The 18488-nt window shown below is 43.7% G+C and overlaps 1 protein-coding gene across 2 annotated transcripts in view; it reads left to right on the top strand.

The window, feature by feature from the left end:
• The window catches only part of LOC103358836 (nuclear receptor coactivator 3-like), a 31179-nt gene extending 12691 nt beyond the window's left edge, over positions 1-18488 (top strand). The window contains exons 2-24 of one of the 2 annotated variants that reach the window (XM_008283970.1): positions 3420-3487; positions 5517-5621; positions 5875-6035; positions 7203-7303; positions 7516-7690; positions 7798-7989; positions 8310-8396; positions 10379-10522; positions 11017-11164; positions 11294-11901; positions 12051-13042; positions 13150-13273; positions 13430-13666; positions 13845-14057; positions 14204-14321; positions 14477-14648; positions 14879-15250; positions 15408-15518; positions 15632-15896; positions 15995-16187; positions 16295-16493; positions 16644-16700; positions 16948-18488. In XM_008283970.1, coding sequence (XP_008282192.1) covers positions 5536-5621; positions 5875-6035; positions 7203-7303; positions 7516-7690; positions 7798-7989; positions 8310-8396; positions 10379-10522; positions 11017-11164; positions 11294-11901; positions 12051-13042; positions 13150-13273; positions 13430-13666; positions 13845-14057; positions 14204-14321; positions 14477-14648; positions 14879-15250; positions 15408-15518; positions 15632-15896; positions 15995-16187; positions 16295-16493; positions 16644-16655 — 4710 coding nt within the window. In that variant the 5' untranslated portion in view covers positions 3420-3487; positions 5517-5535 and the 3' untranslated portion in view covers positions 16656-16700; positions 16948-18488. Of the gene's footprint in view, positions 1-3419; positions 3488-5516; positions 5622-5874; positions 6036-7202; positions 7304-7515; positions 7691-7797; positions 7990-8309; positions 8397-10378; positions 10523-11016; positions 11165-11293; positions 11902-12050; positions 13043-13149; positions 13274-13429; positions 13667-13844; positions 14058-14203; positions 14322-14476; positions 14649-14878; positions 15251-15407; positions 15519-15631; positions 15897-15994; positions 16188-16294; positions 16494-16643 lie in introns of both variants that reach the window. The other variant, XM_008283969.1, reaches the window with a different exon arrangement.

Below are 18488 nucleotides of genomic sequence, written 5' to 3'. Positions count from 1 at the left end.
GGCTAAATTCACCTTTTTTTTTCTCTCTTAGTGTTTATTAGAAACAGGCCATCAAAAGTTCAACAGTTCGTCAACAATTTCAGGGATTTCTGGTGATAACATTTTCTAATTTACCAACCACTAAGCATTACGCTCTTCAAACTTAGCCACCGAATCCTGTTAACATAACGAGGTAGCTAATTCATCTAGCTAAAATTAGGTGCCTGGCGTGTTTGTGCTACTCTTCAGTCATTCACCGAGAGTGCAAAATTGCTGAAATGATTTAAATGAGACCCGTGTGAAAGATCAGGACACAACAGTCAGCAGACAGATTGGCTGTATCTTTGAAGCTGCTCATCATACTCTCCTGATTTCCACAGTGTGAGTGAAGTCATGCTTGATAGGCGAGCTGTGAGGCATGCGATACTGGTGCCCTTGTAAATAATCAGGTCACCGATGACCTTTAAATACTTGTTTTATAATACATTAGTGGTATGGGAGTGGTTGCATTGTTAGTGGGTGGTTTAAGAGATATGAGGAAGCAAAATCCCTCTCAGTCAAAGAGGTTTGTAGAAGTTTGTATGAGAAGTGTCTGTCCCTACACTTTTTACTGTTATTTCTGACAAACTAGACTATTCACTATTGGCAAATATTGATATCCTCACTCCTTATTAGCATTGACAGTTATCTGTACTGTTATTGATATGCTTTGGTAATTTTGTGGGATTAAAAATTTAAATAAAATGCGCCAATGCTTAGTGTGCTCTTTGTCCATGTTATATAAATTGTAATGTGACTTCCAGTCAATTGTTTTCGGTGGGAAAGAGAATTAAAGGCTGATTTATGTTTCTTTGTTTAATTTATTTAGAACGTATGAGATCAGCCAGTAAGTATCTTACATATGGTTAGTTTTAGAAAATCTGTCGAATAGGCAGAGGCTCATGTTGTGAGTCAGTTTGTGTGCACAGATAGTTTGGATTTCAGGGCAGTGACTGCGTTAATGTTGACTCCACTACAGCCAGTCAGGTTTTGCTTTTCTGGCAATTCTGACCCACAATCGTCCAAGTAGTTATATCACTACGTCAGTCTTGTGCAAGTACAAACAAGCTTGAGCTCCCAAGATGTCAGACAGAGGGTGACTAATTTCACACTGCAGACTGCGACCATCAAAGTTTTGGGATGCATATGACAAAGTAGTATGTCCCAGTTACATGAATGCTGCATTAAACAGTGTGTACTTTGCAAGGGCAGCAATAGTACTTACTTAAAGTACAGAAAAAGTGTTTTGAATGTGGTCATAGTTAAGTGTCCGTCTACACATGTATTAAGAGGGAAATGGATGAGGAAATTGCAAGTTGGACCTTCAGTTGTATTGACAGGCTTTGTGTTTAGAAAACAATTTGTACAACTAATTATGTGATCATATAAGTTAACTAAACCCTTGGGTAAAGTTATGGCCAGATCACCCCCCTTAAGTCACATTTAATAGAGTTTTTGTTTCAGTATCTTGTTAATATTGAGCTTTGCAAACTACAACACTTTTTGTGAATGTCTGACATTGAAGTCAGACTTAAGGCTGTCTGTACTGCAATATAAGAGCATCAGACAAGAATAGTTAATGAACCAAATTAAAGAAAACAATCAGCATTGATAACAGTATAAAAAACTGACTTTTACCCGTCACCATTTAGCTCAGTGCACTGACTCCTTTCTCTTCCCCTCCCCCCTCCATGTCAACCCTCCTCCTTCCCCTCTTCATTCTGCTCGGTCTGCTTTGACTCCTCCTCCACCTCCTGTGGTTCATATTCACATGCTTATATCTAATGGCCTGAGTTGCATCTCTCTTCCAGAGGCTACTCATGTTTGTCTGCTTGTGTGTGTCAGTAAACACAGGGGCAAACAAAGTTGTTGTTGTTTTTGTTTTTGTTTTTTTTTGGTTTTTAAAAAGCATTTTAAAATGAGTTTAGAGTAGGAAAAATAATGCATAAAACTGCAAAATAAATAAACAAAAACCTTCCCAGGTTGATTTTCAGTCATACTTGTGAATTGTCATAATGCTGTTACGGTCTTATTGACATTTTCCTCAGAATTATTAAGCCTTGTTTGGACACTTGACAGAAAGGGGAAAAGGGAACGCTTTTCTCTCTTTCTCTGTGTTTAAATTATTCAACTGCAGCATTAGCTCAGTTGCAGCTCTGCGTTTAGGACTGATGTGATCAGTGGTCTGTGGTGGAGGATCACACACACACACACACACACACACACACACACTGGGGAGAGTAGCATGCTCACAACCCACACACTGCCTGTGTGTGGGGCTGTGATGATTGTGAGTTACACATATGAATAGAGAGACTTAGTCTGAATTGATGTGTTGTAGTTTTTTTCCCCTTAGTTTGTAACTTATTATTTTTAAGAAATCTGTAGTTTCTGTTAAGCACATCCTTAGAGAACGGTAGTAATTCAAAAGTTATTTTTCAGTTAATTTTAAAGTAACACTTTACTGTAGCTGTATTATGAAGAATTTGTGTTCGGTGTGTGATTATTTTTAGATTTCATGACGGAAAGAACATCTGACAGGCTTATCTGTGGCAGTAGGATGATGGTGCTAAAGGTCAGTGGTTTTGGGAGTAATTTGTACCCAAACACTGAACACCAGGCACTCCCAGTATTTGGGTTAGGACCCTATGACAGGTCCCTTGATATGAATTTGTGGCTAGAAAAATTGTTGGCAAACATGACGATATTATATCAGTAATATTATAACTACTATTTTGAAATAGGACATCAATGCTGATGGCAAGCCCAAGAGAGATTTTTTTTTTCTGTCATGTTGATGAAAGCTTATACGGTTATTCTGATGAGAAAACACAAAACACCACACCAGAGGGACTTCTGTAGTGTAGTAATATGATTCTGAAGTACCAGGTCAGGGAAGCTTTGACAGAGCACATGCACACGTTTATTGAAAATAAATGGTAGGAACGAAAGATGGCATCATTTTGATCAGCTCTGCAGGAATTGTTGTCCTTTTGTGAGAATCATTTGGACATTGCATTGTTCTCTTTATGCTGAATAAGCTATGCTTTGGACATGATGGCCAGAAACAATTGTACAAGGTGTGTAAGAAATAGGATGACAGTGAACCCGAATGATAAAAAGAATATGTAAATAGGGTGGATGAGTGGCCACATTTCCAGGAAAGGGAAGTGATGACGCAGTGGAACTGGCTGAGGGGAGGACGCAAACAGGATGCTATCTGCTGTGACTTCCTGTGCAATTTTAGAAATCGGTTTTCCCATGAATTTCTATGAAAGAAAAACATAAAGAGCCCATGTTATTTTCTTAGCAAGCAGAGGAATGCCTTAATGTTTTCATGCAGAGACATCCAGACCCAGAAACACAGTCAATGACCTAAGTTTTCCCCTTTCTGTTTACAGGAGATGTGGAGACATTGAAGTGACACTAGACCCTGAATGGAGTTTGACTGGGGCTTGTACTGGCCAAGGTGAGCATGTGGTACAAGTAAAAACAAACACACACACAGACACTTGCTTGTACTCCCCCTGGGTGGAAAATCCATTAAATATTCAGACCACTTTGTTTTTAACTAGGAGATGTTATATTTCTCACTTTGGCAGCTGCTGTCTGTGTACCTGATGGTTTGTGACAAATTTCATCTTGTTCCTGAGCAAGTTTCACATTGTCAGATGAAGCTGATTCAGGTTCAAGGGAATACTGCCAGGCCTGTTGAGACTCATCTGTGGTTTTGGTGGGCTGCTGCTCATAATCTCTTACTCTGCTCTAGAGGTGTTGTCTACTCATAGGGTGTCTCAGTCATGTGCAACTTTTAGCAAGTTTAAAATGTCAACATGAGTCTACTAATGAAACATATGAGCATTAAAACGTTGGTAAGTTATGAGTTGATGCTGTCAAACGCCTATGAAAACGGAGTTGTTGTTTTCTTTACATTCACTGGTTTTTAGCATAGCTTCCCTGTAGTACTACCCTGTTATGCATTCCCTGTTCTCAAAAAGACTCCCAGCAGCCCGCAGCTCTGCTGTTTGTCCGTTTCAGGATGTGAGGCTGACTGAAGGCTGATGTCATCTTTCTCCACTGCTGCAGAGGTGAGCTTTAGGACAGAAACCAGGAAGGAAGGAAGAAAAAGAGAAGGGAGGGCAGCAAGAGTCACAGCCGGCGCACGACAGGCAGATTTAGAGAGGGGTGCTGAAAGGTAGACAGACAAGAAGCATGCGATGCAGATTTATGGCACAGAGTGCATGTCTGAGACCTGGTGCTCTTCTAGTAGTAATAGTAGTAGAAGTAGTGGTAGTGGTGGGTGACTGGGCTGCATGTCCTAACCTGCAGTTGCAGAGCGGGAGTTGCATAATGGCTCCCATCCGTTCTACACTTTTCCTCTCTGGAATGAGCTCACTCTGGGCGCTTATGTGTGCACATTCACACATGCAGACACAAAGTCCGGGATAGGGTTGTAGTAGAACAATCTGGTTATACAGCCGCATGCTACAGCTTTTTGTGCATCTCTGGGTGGGAATAGGAAAGAGCAATGACCTTAGAACCTGGCCACAGGGTTTCCTCTAATGTGAACTCTGAGGGGTCAGACACAGGGCAATGCCAGAGCAAGAAAACAAGGGCAGGGTCCCCAGCTCAGTACTGCTACTTCCAGGGAGGGAGGGAGAGAAGGGAGGGGTTGTCTGAGGATGGTATGGGGGAAACAGAAGTTAAAACCCATTGGAAGAAAGAACGGATGTAGCCTAGTAGACTGCAGAGTAAAGAGAATGCGGAAGAGTGATAATTCTTGCTAGTCATTGCAATACACTGTGGAGCCTCGCCTGGATTGTTTCAAGGCTCCACAAGCCTGAGCAGTGTGGATTTTTTACTTGTGCAGTCTTGGGCAGTTAGACAAAGAAGCAGACTAGTGAATATATGCCTTGCTGGGACAGTAGCTACCAGCAATCTTCTCTCACAGACTGTGCTGTGACATGCCTGAGCATGCAAGTGTACGGGAAACGGTTTGTATACGCAGTGTGTATGTGTGTTGCTGCTGCTTGCAGAGTGGTATCACTCTAGCGGGCAGGCTGGCTGAACGCAGGATGACCCATCTCCCCCGAGGCTCCAAATCACTACATCATCATCAGTCGCTCCTCGCAGTGGAACAGATGAGATTTCACTCCCATCAAACACAGAGCAAAAACCAAGGCTGCTTTACTAACTGGATGGTCTGCCCTTATAAATCTGTAGTAATCTACAATCTACTGTTCCCCTGGAAGTCACTTCTTTTATAGCCATTCATTTGAGTGGACTTAACAAAAAAAAACCACACACACAGCTCATAGCATGTTCCAATCTACACTTATCTTTTGATTTGATTGCACCACACACAGATGCGAACATATGAAACAATCTTTAAGTTAATTCTCTCTGTTTGGGTCACACCGCCTGTTTGTGTGTGTGCGTGTCTGTGTGTGTGTGTGTCTCTGTGTGTGTGTATATGATTGTGGGTGTTTACCTTTTAGGTGCTGATATGCGCTGAAGATGAGTGGCGTAGGAGACAACTCGTTGGAGCCACTGTGCTCCGACCGCAAACGTAAATTGTCCACCTGTGACACACCAGGCTTAGGGTGAGTGCTATAACTTCTGTTACTTGTGTTTCATACATCAGTCTGCTATGTCTGTTTTTACTGTGAATGTCAACAAGTGCATGAGGTCAGTATGCAGCCTTACGTAAACATCTCTGGTTCAAAAGTGTGTCTGCTGCTAACAAAATATCAGAGGCATCTGAGCCCTGTATGACCGTATGGCCTGCATACGGATGGGGCATGGGGAGGTGAGGTTGTCATGGCAACATGTCTAATCCCCTTGGCGCCCCAGCAGGTGTGACAAGCGTCGGAGGGAACAGGAGAGCAAGTACATTGAGGAGCTGGCTGAGCTCATCTCTGCCAACCTTTCCAACATTGACAGCTTCAACGTCAAGCCTGACAAATGTGCCATCCTCAAGGAGACCGTGAGGCAGATCAGACAAATCAAAGAGCAAGGTACCACCTCTGTACAGTTTACACCCATACACTCCTGGTCATGATCAGAGACACATATGACAAAGTTTAATGCCTTCTGTCTTTACGTGTTTGGGGAGTAAACAGTGGATAAAGTTAGTCTTGTCAAGTACCCTGCTGCAGGACAGATGATGCCAGTGATGAAGTGGTGTGTTTGGTTCATGGCCAGGCCGCTTCAGACCGACAGCCAGTTTGGCTGTTTGTATCGCTGGGGGTAAATGAACACCAGTAATTGAGACCAATCCTTGGTGGTCATGGCTCAAGGCTGTCACTGACAGTGTGTATCTGTTAGTGCCAAACCCTGCTTCTCTCTGGGAGACTAATGACACTGGAGACTCAGAAATCAGACCTTATAGAGAGTCGCTCCTATCCGTAGGCCATTTTCCAATCATTTTGCAGATTTGACATGATTAAATACGCAAAGACAGACATTTTCCTCCACCTGTTTTTAGCTCGGTTGAGATTAGATCTGTGAGGATAAGTGGCTAAGGAAGAAAGAGGGCAATCATATTGGAATCTACCCAGAGGGTCACAGCTGGCTACTGTGGGTCCTGGCGTTGTGCAGCCAGGTTACCATAGTTACATGATGGGAATGATGGAGGGCCTCTCTGTTTTCTTCTCTTTTCTGTCTGTTGTCTATTTAGCACACCTTTTCCTACCCTCTGTTTACACATCTTTTCCTTTTTGCGGTCAGTTTCTTGTGTGTGTGTAATTGTTATTGTCAGTGACTGCTTTCTCCTTTATGTTTGGTTGTACAGCTTCTATCCTTCAAAATGGCATTAAATCCACTGTCATACTGTTTCTCATCATGCTTAGTGTCTTGCGCCACGAATGACCCCGCTATATAGAGTGGTATCTAACAAAGCCTCAGACACATGCTGATCTTAAATATAGAAAGGCATGCTAACCACGCATTCATGACTTGTGCTGCCATCTGGTGGCCAGAAAAAGTGTTTGTTTTTGAGAGGGTGTAAAGCAAAGAATAACTGACTAGAAATCAAGACATTATGACAGATGGTATCATGAAGGGAAATACAAAAACTGTCTTTTTGTGCAGTGCCGGCAAATACACAGATGATGCAAAGGTGCAAAATTGTAAAATTGTAATTCTTTTCATGAGCAGTGTCATGTGTTTTTATCTGTTCTCAGGAAAGAGTTCTTGCAGCGATGACGATGTTCAGAAGGCGGATGTGTCCTCCACTGGTCAAGGGGTCATTGACAAGGACCATCTGGGGCCGCTGCTCCTACAGGTCAGCTTCAGGACACTTGGGGGGGCAAAAGACCAATTAGCTGCCCTTCCATATGCTGGACTGGTGCCTCACTGTCATAGCCCTCATGTTGTTGATGAAAATGTCTCAGTTGGTTTCTAAAGGAACGAATTTGCCATAATAACCAAAAATTAACATTATCTACATTGTTAAGTTTTCATCTCATTCAGTTTTTGTGCTCCTGCTGTTCCCAGGCCTTGGATGGCTTTCTCTTTGTGGTTAACCGCGAGGGCAGCATTGTATTTGTGTCAGACAATGTGACACAGTACCTGCAGTACAAGCAGGAGGAGCTGATTAACACCAGTGTTTACAACATCATCCATGACGAGGACAGAGAGGAGTTCCACAAAAATCTTCCCAAGTCCAATGGTGAGATATGTTTGCTTGTGTTTGTACGAACACATTCAAGTTAGCACGTACTACTTAGTAACACAGAAATGGTCACTGGTTTACATAAATCTGTTTATTCTTCACAGCGCCAAATGGAGCATCATGGAGCGGAGAGGCACCCGGTCAGAAAAGTCACACCTTCAACTGTCGTATGCTGGTGAACTTTGTTCATGGTCAGAGTCATGGGATGTCAGAAGAGAGGCCCGGGGGCCAGCGCTATGAGACCATGCAGTGTTTTGCCCTCACCCAGCCTCGGGCTATGATGGAGGAAGGAGATGGTAAAAATCATTTTAAGAGTTTTGAATGGTTTTTTGTTGTTGTAGTTCTCAGATTAAGAAATCAATGTAATATTGCAATGCATAAATATCCGTTCACATTTAGGAGGATATGAGTTAACTAGCATTTGTGCCACCAAACAGGATTCATTGTGATTATTTGTGCAGTTCCATGTAGTGTGCAGATATGTCTTCTTGTATGCTTACTGCTCAATTTGTTTTGCTTTAATTTAAGTGCTGCATTCACAAAGAACATGTTGACTGTCCAGTTTCTCACAATTGTCGTCAAATAAGGACTTAACATTCCACTCCTTTTTATTCAGATTTGCAGTCATGTATGATCTGTGTGGCACGACGCATCACTGCAGTAGAAAGGACAGAGAGGTTTAGCACTCGCCACGAGCTGTCTGGTAAGTGTCCACTGTGGTGCATCTAACAGACATGAGTAACTCAGGTGGATTTATTTTGTGTATAGCTGTATAAAAATGTTAGCGTTCCTAAGCAAATTTCATATTTCGTTGATTTTTTTGAATAGAAAAGAAGTGCATAGAACCCCTGCAGCAAACAGGCATTAAAAATGAGCTTTTCTTTAAAAGCTATTTTTAATTCTTTGTTATTTTAGTCTTTTTATCATCAATAAAAAATAAACAGCAATTTTGGTATGTTCCAAAGTATGGACACCTTTCTACATAGTAACTTCAGTGGCTGCGTATACATGGACTTAGATATCCTGTTTTTGTGTTTGCACATGTAAACAGCATATCCTGATTTCAGAGACCCGAATAAGCCTTTATCCCGTTTTTGAGAAACTCACCTATGCCAGTTGAAGTACTCTAAAAGAAAACACAATACAGTTGCATGTATACACATATCAGAGTTTTTAGCCACTGTGACTGGTCATGAAGTGGCAGAAACACAAGCCATCCATTGCTTTCTCCTGGCTTGTGACTTTTATGAAGTGGCTCATAGTTTTGTCCACCATACCACAACAGAACATGCAAACCGATTTTTTGACTGGGCTTCTGTGAATCCCAAACTGGTTAGCAACCTAGCAGTGTTCCCCACAGCTGCCCTGTTTGTACAACACTATGGCCACTCTCATCCATAACAGAAGTGGAACTTGTTTTGATGTTTTCTCTGGTCTCATAAATGGTTCAACTGTGTCTCACAGCTGGTAAAACGATGCCAGACTCCTACAGAGATTTGAACTCTGTCATTATAACCCTGTCCCTCCAGTCATGCCTGCATGTGGAGGACATGTTTAATATTCCCTGTCTCTCTCTTCTCTCATTGCTGACAATAAGGTGAATTAGCCAAATGCTTTGCAATGCCAAATGAAATTGTAAATGCGCGATGTAAGGTGATGTAAGGTTAGGCGAACAGTTATGGGAATGTCAGAATAAATTACCATCTTATGTACCAAACATCACAGGCTCAAACAGCAGCAGTAACCAGTAACTTGGACTAGGATTAATCATGTATAATGGGACACGAATAACCAGATAACCAAAACTTTGATGAGCATCATAACTTGTGTACATGTAAATACAATCATTTACTCTTCAGGCTTTAAGTTACTTCTTGTTACATATAAGACAGGTCAGGAATTGTTAGCTCATAACACTTCCAGAGCTTAATAACTTCTCTGACACTTAAAACCTTGTACTAAGATTCAACAACCATGGGCTTCTTTGAGCTACAGCCAATGTGGAAATTAAGCTAATTGATGCCTAGAAAGCAGATGAAGGCTGTCAGAAGATATCAAAGTGCTTGCAGCTGGAATATTTTACTGTTTAAATTGTCATTAAGAAATGTAATTAAGAGGAACCGTGGAAGGTCTGTAAGACCATGAAAACTTTCAGATAAAAGTCCTCGTCTGCTGAGCAGGAAGGCAGCAGACTCCTTTATGAATGCAAAGGCGCTACAGTACGGCTTAGCTGACACAGGACTAGTGGTCTATGCAGCATTGATGCACAAACAGGGTCTCCAGTGGCGAGTTAGCAGGAAATCATACTGCAGGGGTTGTTTTTACATATTTGCACTTTCAAATTAAACAAGATCTGAAATTTGCCAAGAGAGTCCAAGCATGTGCATAGCAGCATACATGTGACATGACAGTTGCAAAGGTTTTTGGTTTGGCAAAGTTAAGTAAGTAAGTGGTATTTGTTAATGCTTTGTCTTTGTCACAGGTGAAAATAAATAATATAATCTAAATTCCCCATTTATACCCTCATTAATTGTACTAAAATAAGGTGTCTTTTCAAGCCATTTTATTCTACATAAATGTCTTAATAGAGATGTCTTAATACACTGATGGTTTTATTTTACTACGACAAGACTTTATCTTTTCTGTACCTTTTCTGTAATACTAATTATGCATCTTCTATTGTAGGCAAACTGATTGAAATTGAACAGCAAAGCTCTCTTCAAACAACGATGCGTCCAGGCTATGAGGATCTGGTGAGACGCTGCATGCAGATGTTTCTCAATCGCAGTGAAGGTCAACCCTGGTCCTTCAAACGTCACTATCATGATGGTATGTAGCTCTGCACCTCCATACCAACTAACCTCACCTGTCACAGTCACTCCCTAAAAGGTCCTATCCTACATAAACAGATGTGTGCTATAGCAACTTCATTTCTACACTTGCTTCACTGTGATAGTGCAGTCAGTCAGTTGGTTCACAGCAAAATCTTTCCACTGTTGATGACTGGACGGCTTGTATTGCTGTCTGTGTTAGTAACAATTTGTTATCTTAAAACATAATAAGTAACGCACTTATATCAGCTCATCGGTTTACATAAAAGGGAAATGGTAAAAAAAAAAAAAAAAAGGTTTTATTGATGTTTTGACTTAAAGCATGGTATCCATATTGTGACTTTGTGTTTTGTAAAATAAGAACTTCTGTATTTGTGTCGCAACCTATGACAGATGGTTTATTGGCAACTCTTTTTAACTATTGATGGTGTGTTTGTTTTATTTGTTGTTGGTTGTTTTGGGGGGCTTCAATTCTCCTGTTTTCTGCTTCAGCATTCAATAATGGCCACGCAGAGACGCCACTCTACCGCTTCTCGCTCGCTGATGGCACCCCAGTTACAGCCCAGACAAGGAGTGACCTCTGTAGGAATCCGAACACAAATGAACCGCATTCTTTCCTGTCCACACACTTGCTACAAAGGTATAAATGCTCTAACAATTAAAACAAACTAAGAATATGGTTTCGCCAAAGTTGAACAACTGTCTTACTGCAGTCTAGAGCTTAACTTTTGTTCTGTTTTCCATCATTGCCATTTGTATTTTCTTGAAGGGAGCACAATGGTTATCGTGGGAACCAGGGTGGCGGCATGAGGCCTCAAAATATGGGTGTGAACAACCCCAACCAGCAAATGAACGTGGGCCCAGGAGGTGGCATGGGCATGAACCGGGGCTACGCCATGGCTGAACAGGGCAATATGCCACAAAGAGGAGTGCCTCCGTACACTGGGGGCAACCGCATGAACCCCATGAACCAGATGAATCAAATGAATTCCATGCATCAGATGAATCCAATGCATCAGATGAATCAAATGAATTCCATGCATCAGATGAACAACATGGGTCAAATGAATCAGATGAATCAAATGAATTCCATGCATCAGATGAACTCGCCCATGAACTCAATGAACCAAATGGGATCCATGAACCAGATGAATCAGGTGGGACATCACGGCATGCATCAGCAGCAGCAGCACCAACATCAGCAGATGGGTCAGTTCCATGGATCCGGAGGCGGACCTGGAGGTGGAGGGTACGGGATGGGAATGACCAGCCCTCCTCAGGCCAGTCCAGGGATCAACGGTCCTCCACACAATGTCATGGGTTCACCCAGAGTCCGAGGAAGCCCCAAGACAGGTGCCAGTCCATTCTCTCCTGGAGGTATGAGCCAAATGTTGTTTTTTATGAACTCTCAAAAAGCAATGTTTAATATACAGGTTAATTAGCTGTAGATAATCACTCCTTCTTAAATGTTTTCTGACATTTGTTTTACTCACTTCATGGATTGTCTCTGGTTGTGTCCTTTGCAGGTATGAACTCTCCCATGAGCTCCACCAATGCTGGTAACTCTGGAGGAGGAGGTACCAGCTTCTCCAGCAGCTCATTGAATGCTCTCCAAGCCATCAGTGAGGGAGTGGGCAATCCAATGCCCTCCCCACTCACCTCTCCTCCTCCTCCTCCTCCTCCTCACAAGCCTGACAGTTCCCCAAGCATCAACTCCACCAATCAGACTGCAGGAGGACCCTGTAAACCAGGCCCCCCAGCCTACTCTGACTCCAAGAGCCCAGGCAGCTCACTGGGGACTGGTGGCGAGCAGCAGTCTCAGCAGCCTCCACATACCCCCACCAGTGAGGGTCCTCCTGACAAACCAGACAGCCAAGCCAGCAGAGAGGCAGGTCTGGGTGGCGGGGAATCCAACCGACGGGTCCCTGACAGCAAATACCACAAGAAGCTTCTGCAGCTCCTCACCTCCCCTACAGACGAGCTGGTGCCACCCAATCACCCGCCAAGCTCCGGGCCGAGTTCCACGCCTGAGGCTAAGGATGGAACAGCTGGTGTCACCAGTCCCTCCTCTTCAACAGGAGTCTCGTCCTCCACAAGCGGGAACCATGGCGCTGTGTCGTCTTCTGGTGGGACAGGACATTTACCAAGTCAGTCACTGCAGGCGAAGCACAAGATCCTTCACAAGCTCTTGCAGAATGGGAACACACCTGATGAAGTGGCTCGCATCACAGCTGAGGCCACAGGAAAGAGCAGCTTGGATTCAGGGGCACCGGAGCCAGGGCCTGAGGCCGCTGGAGGGGTTAGAGGATCAGAATCAAAGCAGGAGCAGAACAGTTCCAAGAAGGAGAAAGCCCGCGCCCTCCTTCACTACCTCCTCAATAAAGACGACTCTAAAGAAAGTGGTGATATGAAGCCAAAGCTGGAGGATTTGGATGGGAGAGGAGCTCAGGGGGCTGGGGTCACCAGCTCCGACCCCCACTGCATGGATGGCAAGGTCAAGCTGGAGCCATCTGATGAGGTAGGACTTAAACTCAAAATCTGTTTTGCATGCATGTAGTTACAGGTGTATTTTAAAATAGCCAGTTTGACATTGTATTTGATCATTGTTGTCTTTTGATGGTTCAGAATGAAACCCTGGAGACCATCCTGGGTGTCCCGAGGAACAACTCTGGCTTTTACCCCGAGCCAGACTCCAGAGGTGGAAAGGAAGTGGGAAGCAAACAGGGAACTGTTTCAGACAGTTTACATGGTAAGTCAGTCAGATCACTTGCTGTGCGTGTTCAAGACAGTAAAGAATATTTAAATCTTCTACTAGGTTTCACACTGTGGATCTTCTTCAGTCACTGGCAGTCATCAAACTTGAGTGTGCAAAGGTATTTTAAACCTGGTATTATGTGTTTTTCAGATGGGGAGAGAGGCCCAATGCTTCCAGCTCAGCGTAGTGCCTATCAACGAGCCTTGTCCATGGATGCTAAGCCTATGGGTGGAGATGGACCGGTAGGAGGTGGGCTGGCTACAAGACGGAACGTCCCCTGTCCTACGCTGGTCAAACAAGAGATCATGGATGCTCCTATTCGACCTGGACCTATGCCCAATGGCTTTCATGGGGGCATGGTGTGTCCACCCCGGGCCAATCCAACAAGTAATTTAAACACTTACTTCTTTTACTCAAGTTTGCCGCGTTTTGTGGAGACCTGAGTTCCACAGAATAGATTGCATAGAAATACTTGCTTTAAAAATTTTGCAAACACTTAGGGTGCTGTTTTCACTGTGTTACTAAGCTTACTGATAAAACTCTAAATGATTTCTGTGTTTTTCAGGGGGTATGATCAGAGGTATGGGTATTCATCAGCGCCCTCCTATGGCAGGGCCAGGGGAGTGGGGGATGCCAAGATCTGGCAACAGCCCAGTGGCTGGACCAGGAAACCCAGGCATGGTTCGCTCTGGGCCAATGGGAGGACCCATGATCAATCGCTCCAACAGCGCACCTGGAAACACCAGGTCAATGCTGCAGCAGCAACTCATGGATATGGGTACGTCACATATTTCTGCTGTCCAGTATAAATGTATGTTTCGTGATTTAGCTGTTTGTTTGTGATGTAAATATCTGAATTGAAATAAGGAATCAATTGGTGGAAGATTGTTTTTGATCATACATCTCCCCCTATTACCTCTGTAGGTACCAATGAAGCCAATATGGGAATGAGTCCATTTGTTGGACATGGACCCCCACCTCAGTCCCCCTCCTGGCCAGACTCTGCCATGGGAATGGACAGACCACAGAGTAACACAAACAGGTAATCTCTTGGCACCAGTTCCAATAGTGTCCTTACGGATCATTTCTAACGTGATAGATCTCAAGCTAAATTCATATTCTGATATTAACAGCCTGTGACTGTGGTCATATTTCCTTGATGTGACTTAACACGTCCTGTGTCATTTGTTGGATTAGAGACCAGTTTGCACACCCCCTGGATGAGCTGCTGGGGCCCCTGACCAACAGCGAGGGCCCAAGTGACGAACGGGCACTTCTGGACCAGCTGGACTCTCTGCTCAACACTGCAGATGTCATAGCTCTGCAGGAAATAGATCGAGCTCTAGGCATCCCTGAAATCGTAGGCCAGGTATTAACATGCTTTGTTATGCACTTTGTATTTCCATTACCAGTGTTGTAACCATTAGACTGTTAGCTCATAGTAAATGTTCTTAAATTCCAAAAGTTTGGTAAATGCTTGTTCTGCAGTCAGTCAGCCTGATTTGATACTTGTGCTTCTGTGCAGTTGATTTAGGTGTATAATGTGCTGTTGTACAGACTTTATAGCTTAATTAAATGCCCAACGTCTTTGTACACCAGCCGCAGGGACCTGAAGGCCGTCAGCAAGGCCACGATCAAGGCCAGGGCCAGTGTCCTCCATCAGAACCTTTTCCAGGGCCAGACTCCTCCATAGGCGTGGACCAAAAACCAATGTATGGCCAGGGCTACCCGGGCCCCCCAGGGCCCCCTTCCATGGGCATGCAGCCCGGTTATGGCAGCAACACAATGCAAGGCCAGACTCCAGGAGGCTTCAACCCCATGATGAATCAGATGGGCCAGACAGGGGGCTTTCCAGGCATGGCAGGCATGGGGGGTATGGGCAACCCTCGCGTAAACATGACAAGACCTCGCATAATGAATGCAAACAAACCTCTTCGGCTGCAACTACAGCAGAGACTACAAGGACAGCAGGTGATCACACAGACAATATTCACCCTGCAGGGGCACTTCCATATCGCAAAATTGATAATACAGTATGTTATTTCTTATAAGGGTGTGTGTTATTTAGTACTGTAGTTAACTGTAAACATGACATAATGACCCGTCTTTATCTGGTCTCATCTGACAGTTTATGAACCAAACACGACAAGGCATAAAGATGGAAAATGCCCCTGGAGGAAACCCTGCCATGCGTCCAGGCATTCAACCAGGCATGCAGCCTGCAGGCATGAGTGGTCAGGTGTGTAGTCGGAACAGAACATATCATTTAAGGAGCATTCACTTGCCACTTTTTTTAAAGGCACTCTGATCTTCATTCACCTGATTAACATGAAGTGTTGTGTTTATCTGCAGCCTGGTTTCACGAATGTTCAGATGATGGCTCAGCGCAACAGGGAGATGATGACCATGCAGATGAGAAGGCAGCGCATGATGATGCTGATGCAGCAGCAGCAGCAACAGCAACAGCAACAGCAGCAGGGGGGTCAGGGTCAGGGGCCAGCAGCAGGCTTCAGTCCTCCCCCTAATGTCACAGCACCAGGAGGCATGGACGGCCCCATGGGAGGTCCCCCCATGACCCAGCCTGGACAGCAGGGTTTCAACTATGGAGCTAACTATGGTGAGTTGGCGGAGACAGAGTCAGCTGTATCATTTCCTTGTGAATGTCCAAGTTTCACACTCGTGACTGTTCCCTCATTGCTGTTGTTGTTTTTGCAGCGATGAACCAGCAGGGGGACCCATCATTTATTCCTCCAGGTAGCAGCCCGCCAGGGAATATGATTCCAGGACGAATGGGAGGCCCTCCACAGAACAGCATGATGCCAGGGATGCAGGGAACTCCACAGGGAGGACACATGTACCCCTCTGGAGAGATGAAAGGCTGGCCACAGGGCGGCATGCCACGAAACAAGTATGTAGCATCAGGCTTTGTTGGACAAAATAAAACTGAGTTATTCAAGTGTAGGTTTGTAATTTTTGATGTGTGTCAAAACTTCTTTTATTTTTGTGCTTTTCTAGCTCATACCCCCAGCAACAGTTCCCCCAACAGGGCAACCAGGGCCAGTTTGGACCTATGATGATGAACAACTCCATGGGTGGACCAGGGCCGGTCAGTGGGGCCGGTGCAGGACAGATGGCCCAAATGCCAGGACAGATGCAGGGCCAAATGGGCATGAACCCTATGGGAATGGGCAGAATACCAATGGGACCCGATCAGGTAGCTGGTACTTTGACTTACAGAAAGTCAGCGGACTTTAATGAGGCTGCATTATAAACAACTATTGAATTATATTTCAAAAATGACAAATTCTGTTTCAACAAACCTCTACAGGGGCTTACACATCTCACTGTTTCTCCATCTCTGCAGAAGTATTGCTGAGGATCTGTGGCTGACTGCAGAATCTGGACCCTTTCAGCTGTGGCAGTGCGTGCTGGACACACAAACATGTGCACACACACACACACACACACACATACACACACTGTAGGAATTGCCCAGCTTAAAATGTGACACAGAAGACTCAGCACAACACATTGTTCGCCCTGGAGAAGGTGGAGGACTAATATGTGCTCGGTTTCACCCCTTTGCTGAAGCCTTGCACAAACACACACACACACACAATCATAAAATAGCAGTGTGTGTGCGTGTGTGTGTGTTTGTATGTGTTCAGGTGACTGACTTGAAGCGGTCGGGCAGTATTCAGCGTCACAGCCAGGATGCAGAACAGGACTACGGTACAACTGGCTGTGGCTGCACTTTACCTGGAGGCTTCTGTGTGGGAAAAAAAAGATTGATGCAATATTTCTTCATCATTACAGCCTTACTAGAGATTCAATGCCTTCACAACAATGGGTTTCTTTTCTTTTCTTTTTTTTTTTTTCCTCCTTTTCTTATCCTTTGGATGCGCCTCATTCTTAAAAGTCAGTGGAAGCTATAAGCACACAGTTTACTATGTTATGCAGATTGGAGCAATAACTCTTGCCTCTATGCTTTAGACTATAACTGAGCATCATAATCCCTGATATAAGCAAGCAAATGGTACTGCAGTATTAGATGTCTCATGTCCTCTGTGAATATGAATTGTAAATATTCTACAAAATATATCAAACATGCTTTTTAAAGGCCCATTCTTGCACAAAGTATGAGACCTGGTTGTATTTTTGTGTCCCATAGGTCAATACTGATTTGGTTGATTTACTGTTTTTTTTTTTATGCTTTTGCAAATATTGCAGGCGCGTTCGGGTGTCCGTTCCCCTCGTTTGTCATTTTCTGAATGCTTTTTCATTTTCCAAAAAAAAAAAAAAGTTATGTATTTCATGTTTTAGAAAGGCACTTTTTACTCGTGGTGAGGGTCGGATGTGTTGAAGGTTGAAGCTTTTGACGCCATCAGACGCTTTAGTGGAAGGTGGGGAACGTTTTATTCTGTCAGGACACCGAGACGACATCGACGAAATGATTTTGTCGGGAGGTGAGTTGTGCCGCGTTTGTCTGCAGTACGGCGAAGGTTGGAACACGGGATTCGTCAGTTCGCCAAGAAGCCCGGTCCTCGCAGCGTTCTCCCACCAGCTCAGTCTGTCAAGTGTATCTTTATTCTCATGTTCTTTTGACTGTTATCAACTCGCTGAATCTACCTTTTCAACATGCGCAATCCAAAGATATTTTTCCACATCTGTGTATAGTTTCTGAGGTTTCTGGTGTACATTTTTTATGATATGTGTTATATTATTCTGATGGTAAATGGGTACACGTGTACATCTGTAAAAAGCGTAGGATGGTTATTGACATGGGATAGTTTGTTCCACAGTGGGAAGCTATCATTGCAGTGTGAAGAGGACTGGAAACTCTCAACCCCACAGCAGAACGTTTTTTTGTTTTGTTTCTTTTTTTTTTACACTTGGAAAAGAAAGCATGTTTTGCTGTGACAGAGGAATACCAATGGAATGAAATCCACTTTAAGACATATCAATATCTCATCTGTTTTTCAGGAAAACAACTTCATTTTATGTCCAGATTTTTGTTACTTCAGGAAAAAAAAGAAACTTTGTAGAGTTTGAATGAAGTGCAAAAGAGGCAAGAGATCATTTGGTTTGTTTCTGTTTTTGTTTTTTTCCTTGGAGGTAAGATAAGCTGTCATTTTACAGGATGTATATTACAGATTTTTTTCTGTTGATGTTGAAATTTATGTAAATACAAATTTCTATTTAAACAGTC

This window comes from Stegastes partitus, unplaced genomic scaffold (genome assembly GCF_000690725.1).
Source record: "Stegastes partitus isolate 25-593 unplaced genomic scaffold, Stegastes_partitus-1.0.2 Scaffold334, whole genome shotgun sequence".
NCBI classification, from domain to species: domain Eukaryota; kingdom Metazoa; phylum Chordata; class Actinopteri; family Pomacentridae; genus Stegastes; species Stegastes partitus.
Note: the sequence above shows the minus strand (reverse complement) of the source record. Positions and strands in the feature narration are given on the sequence as shown.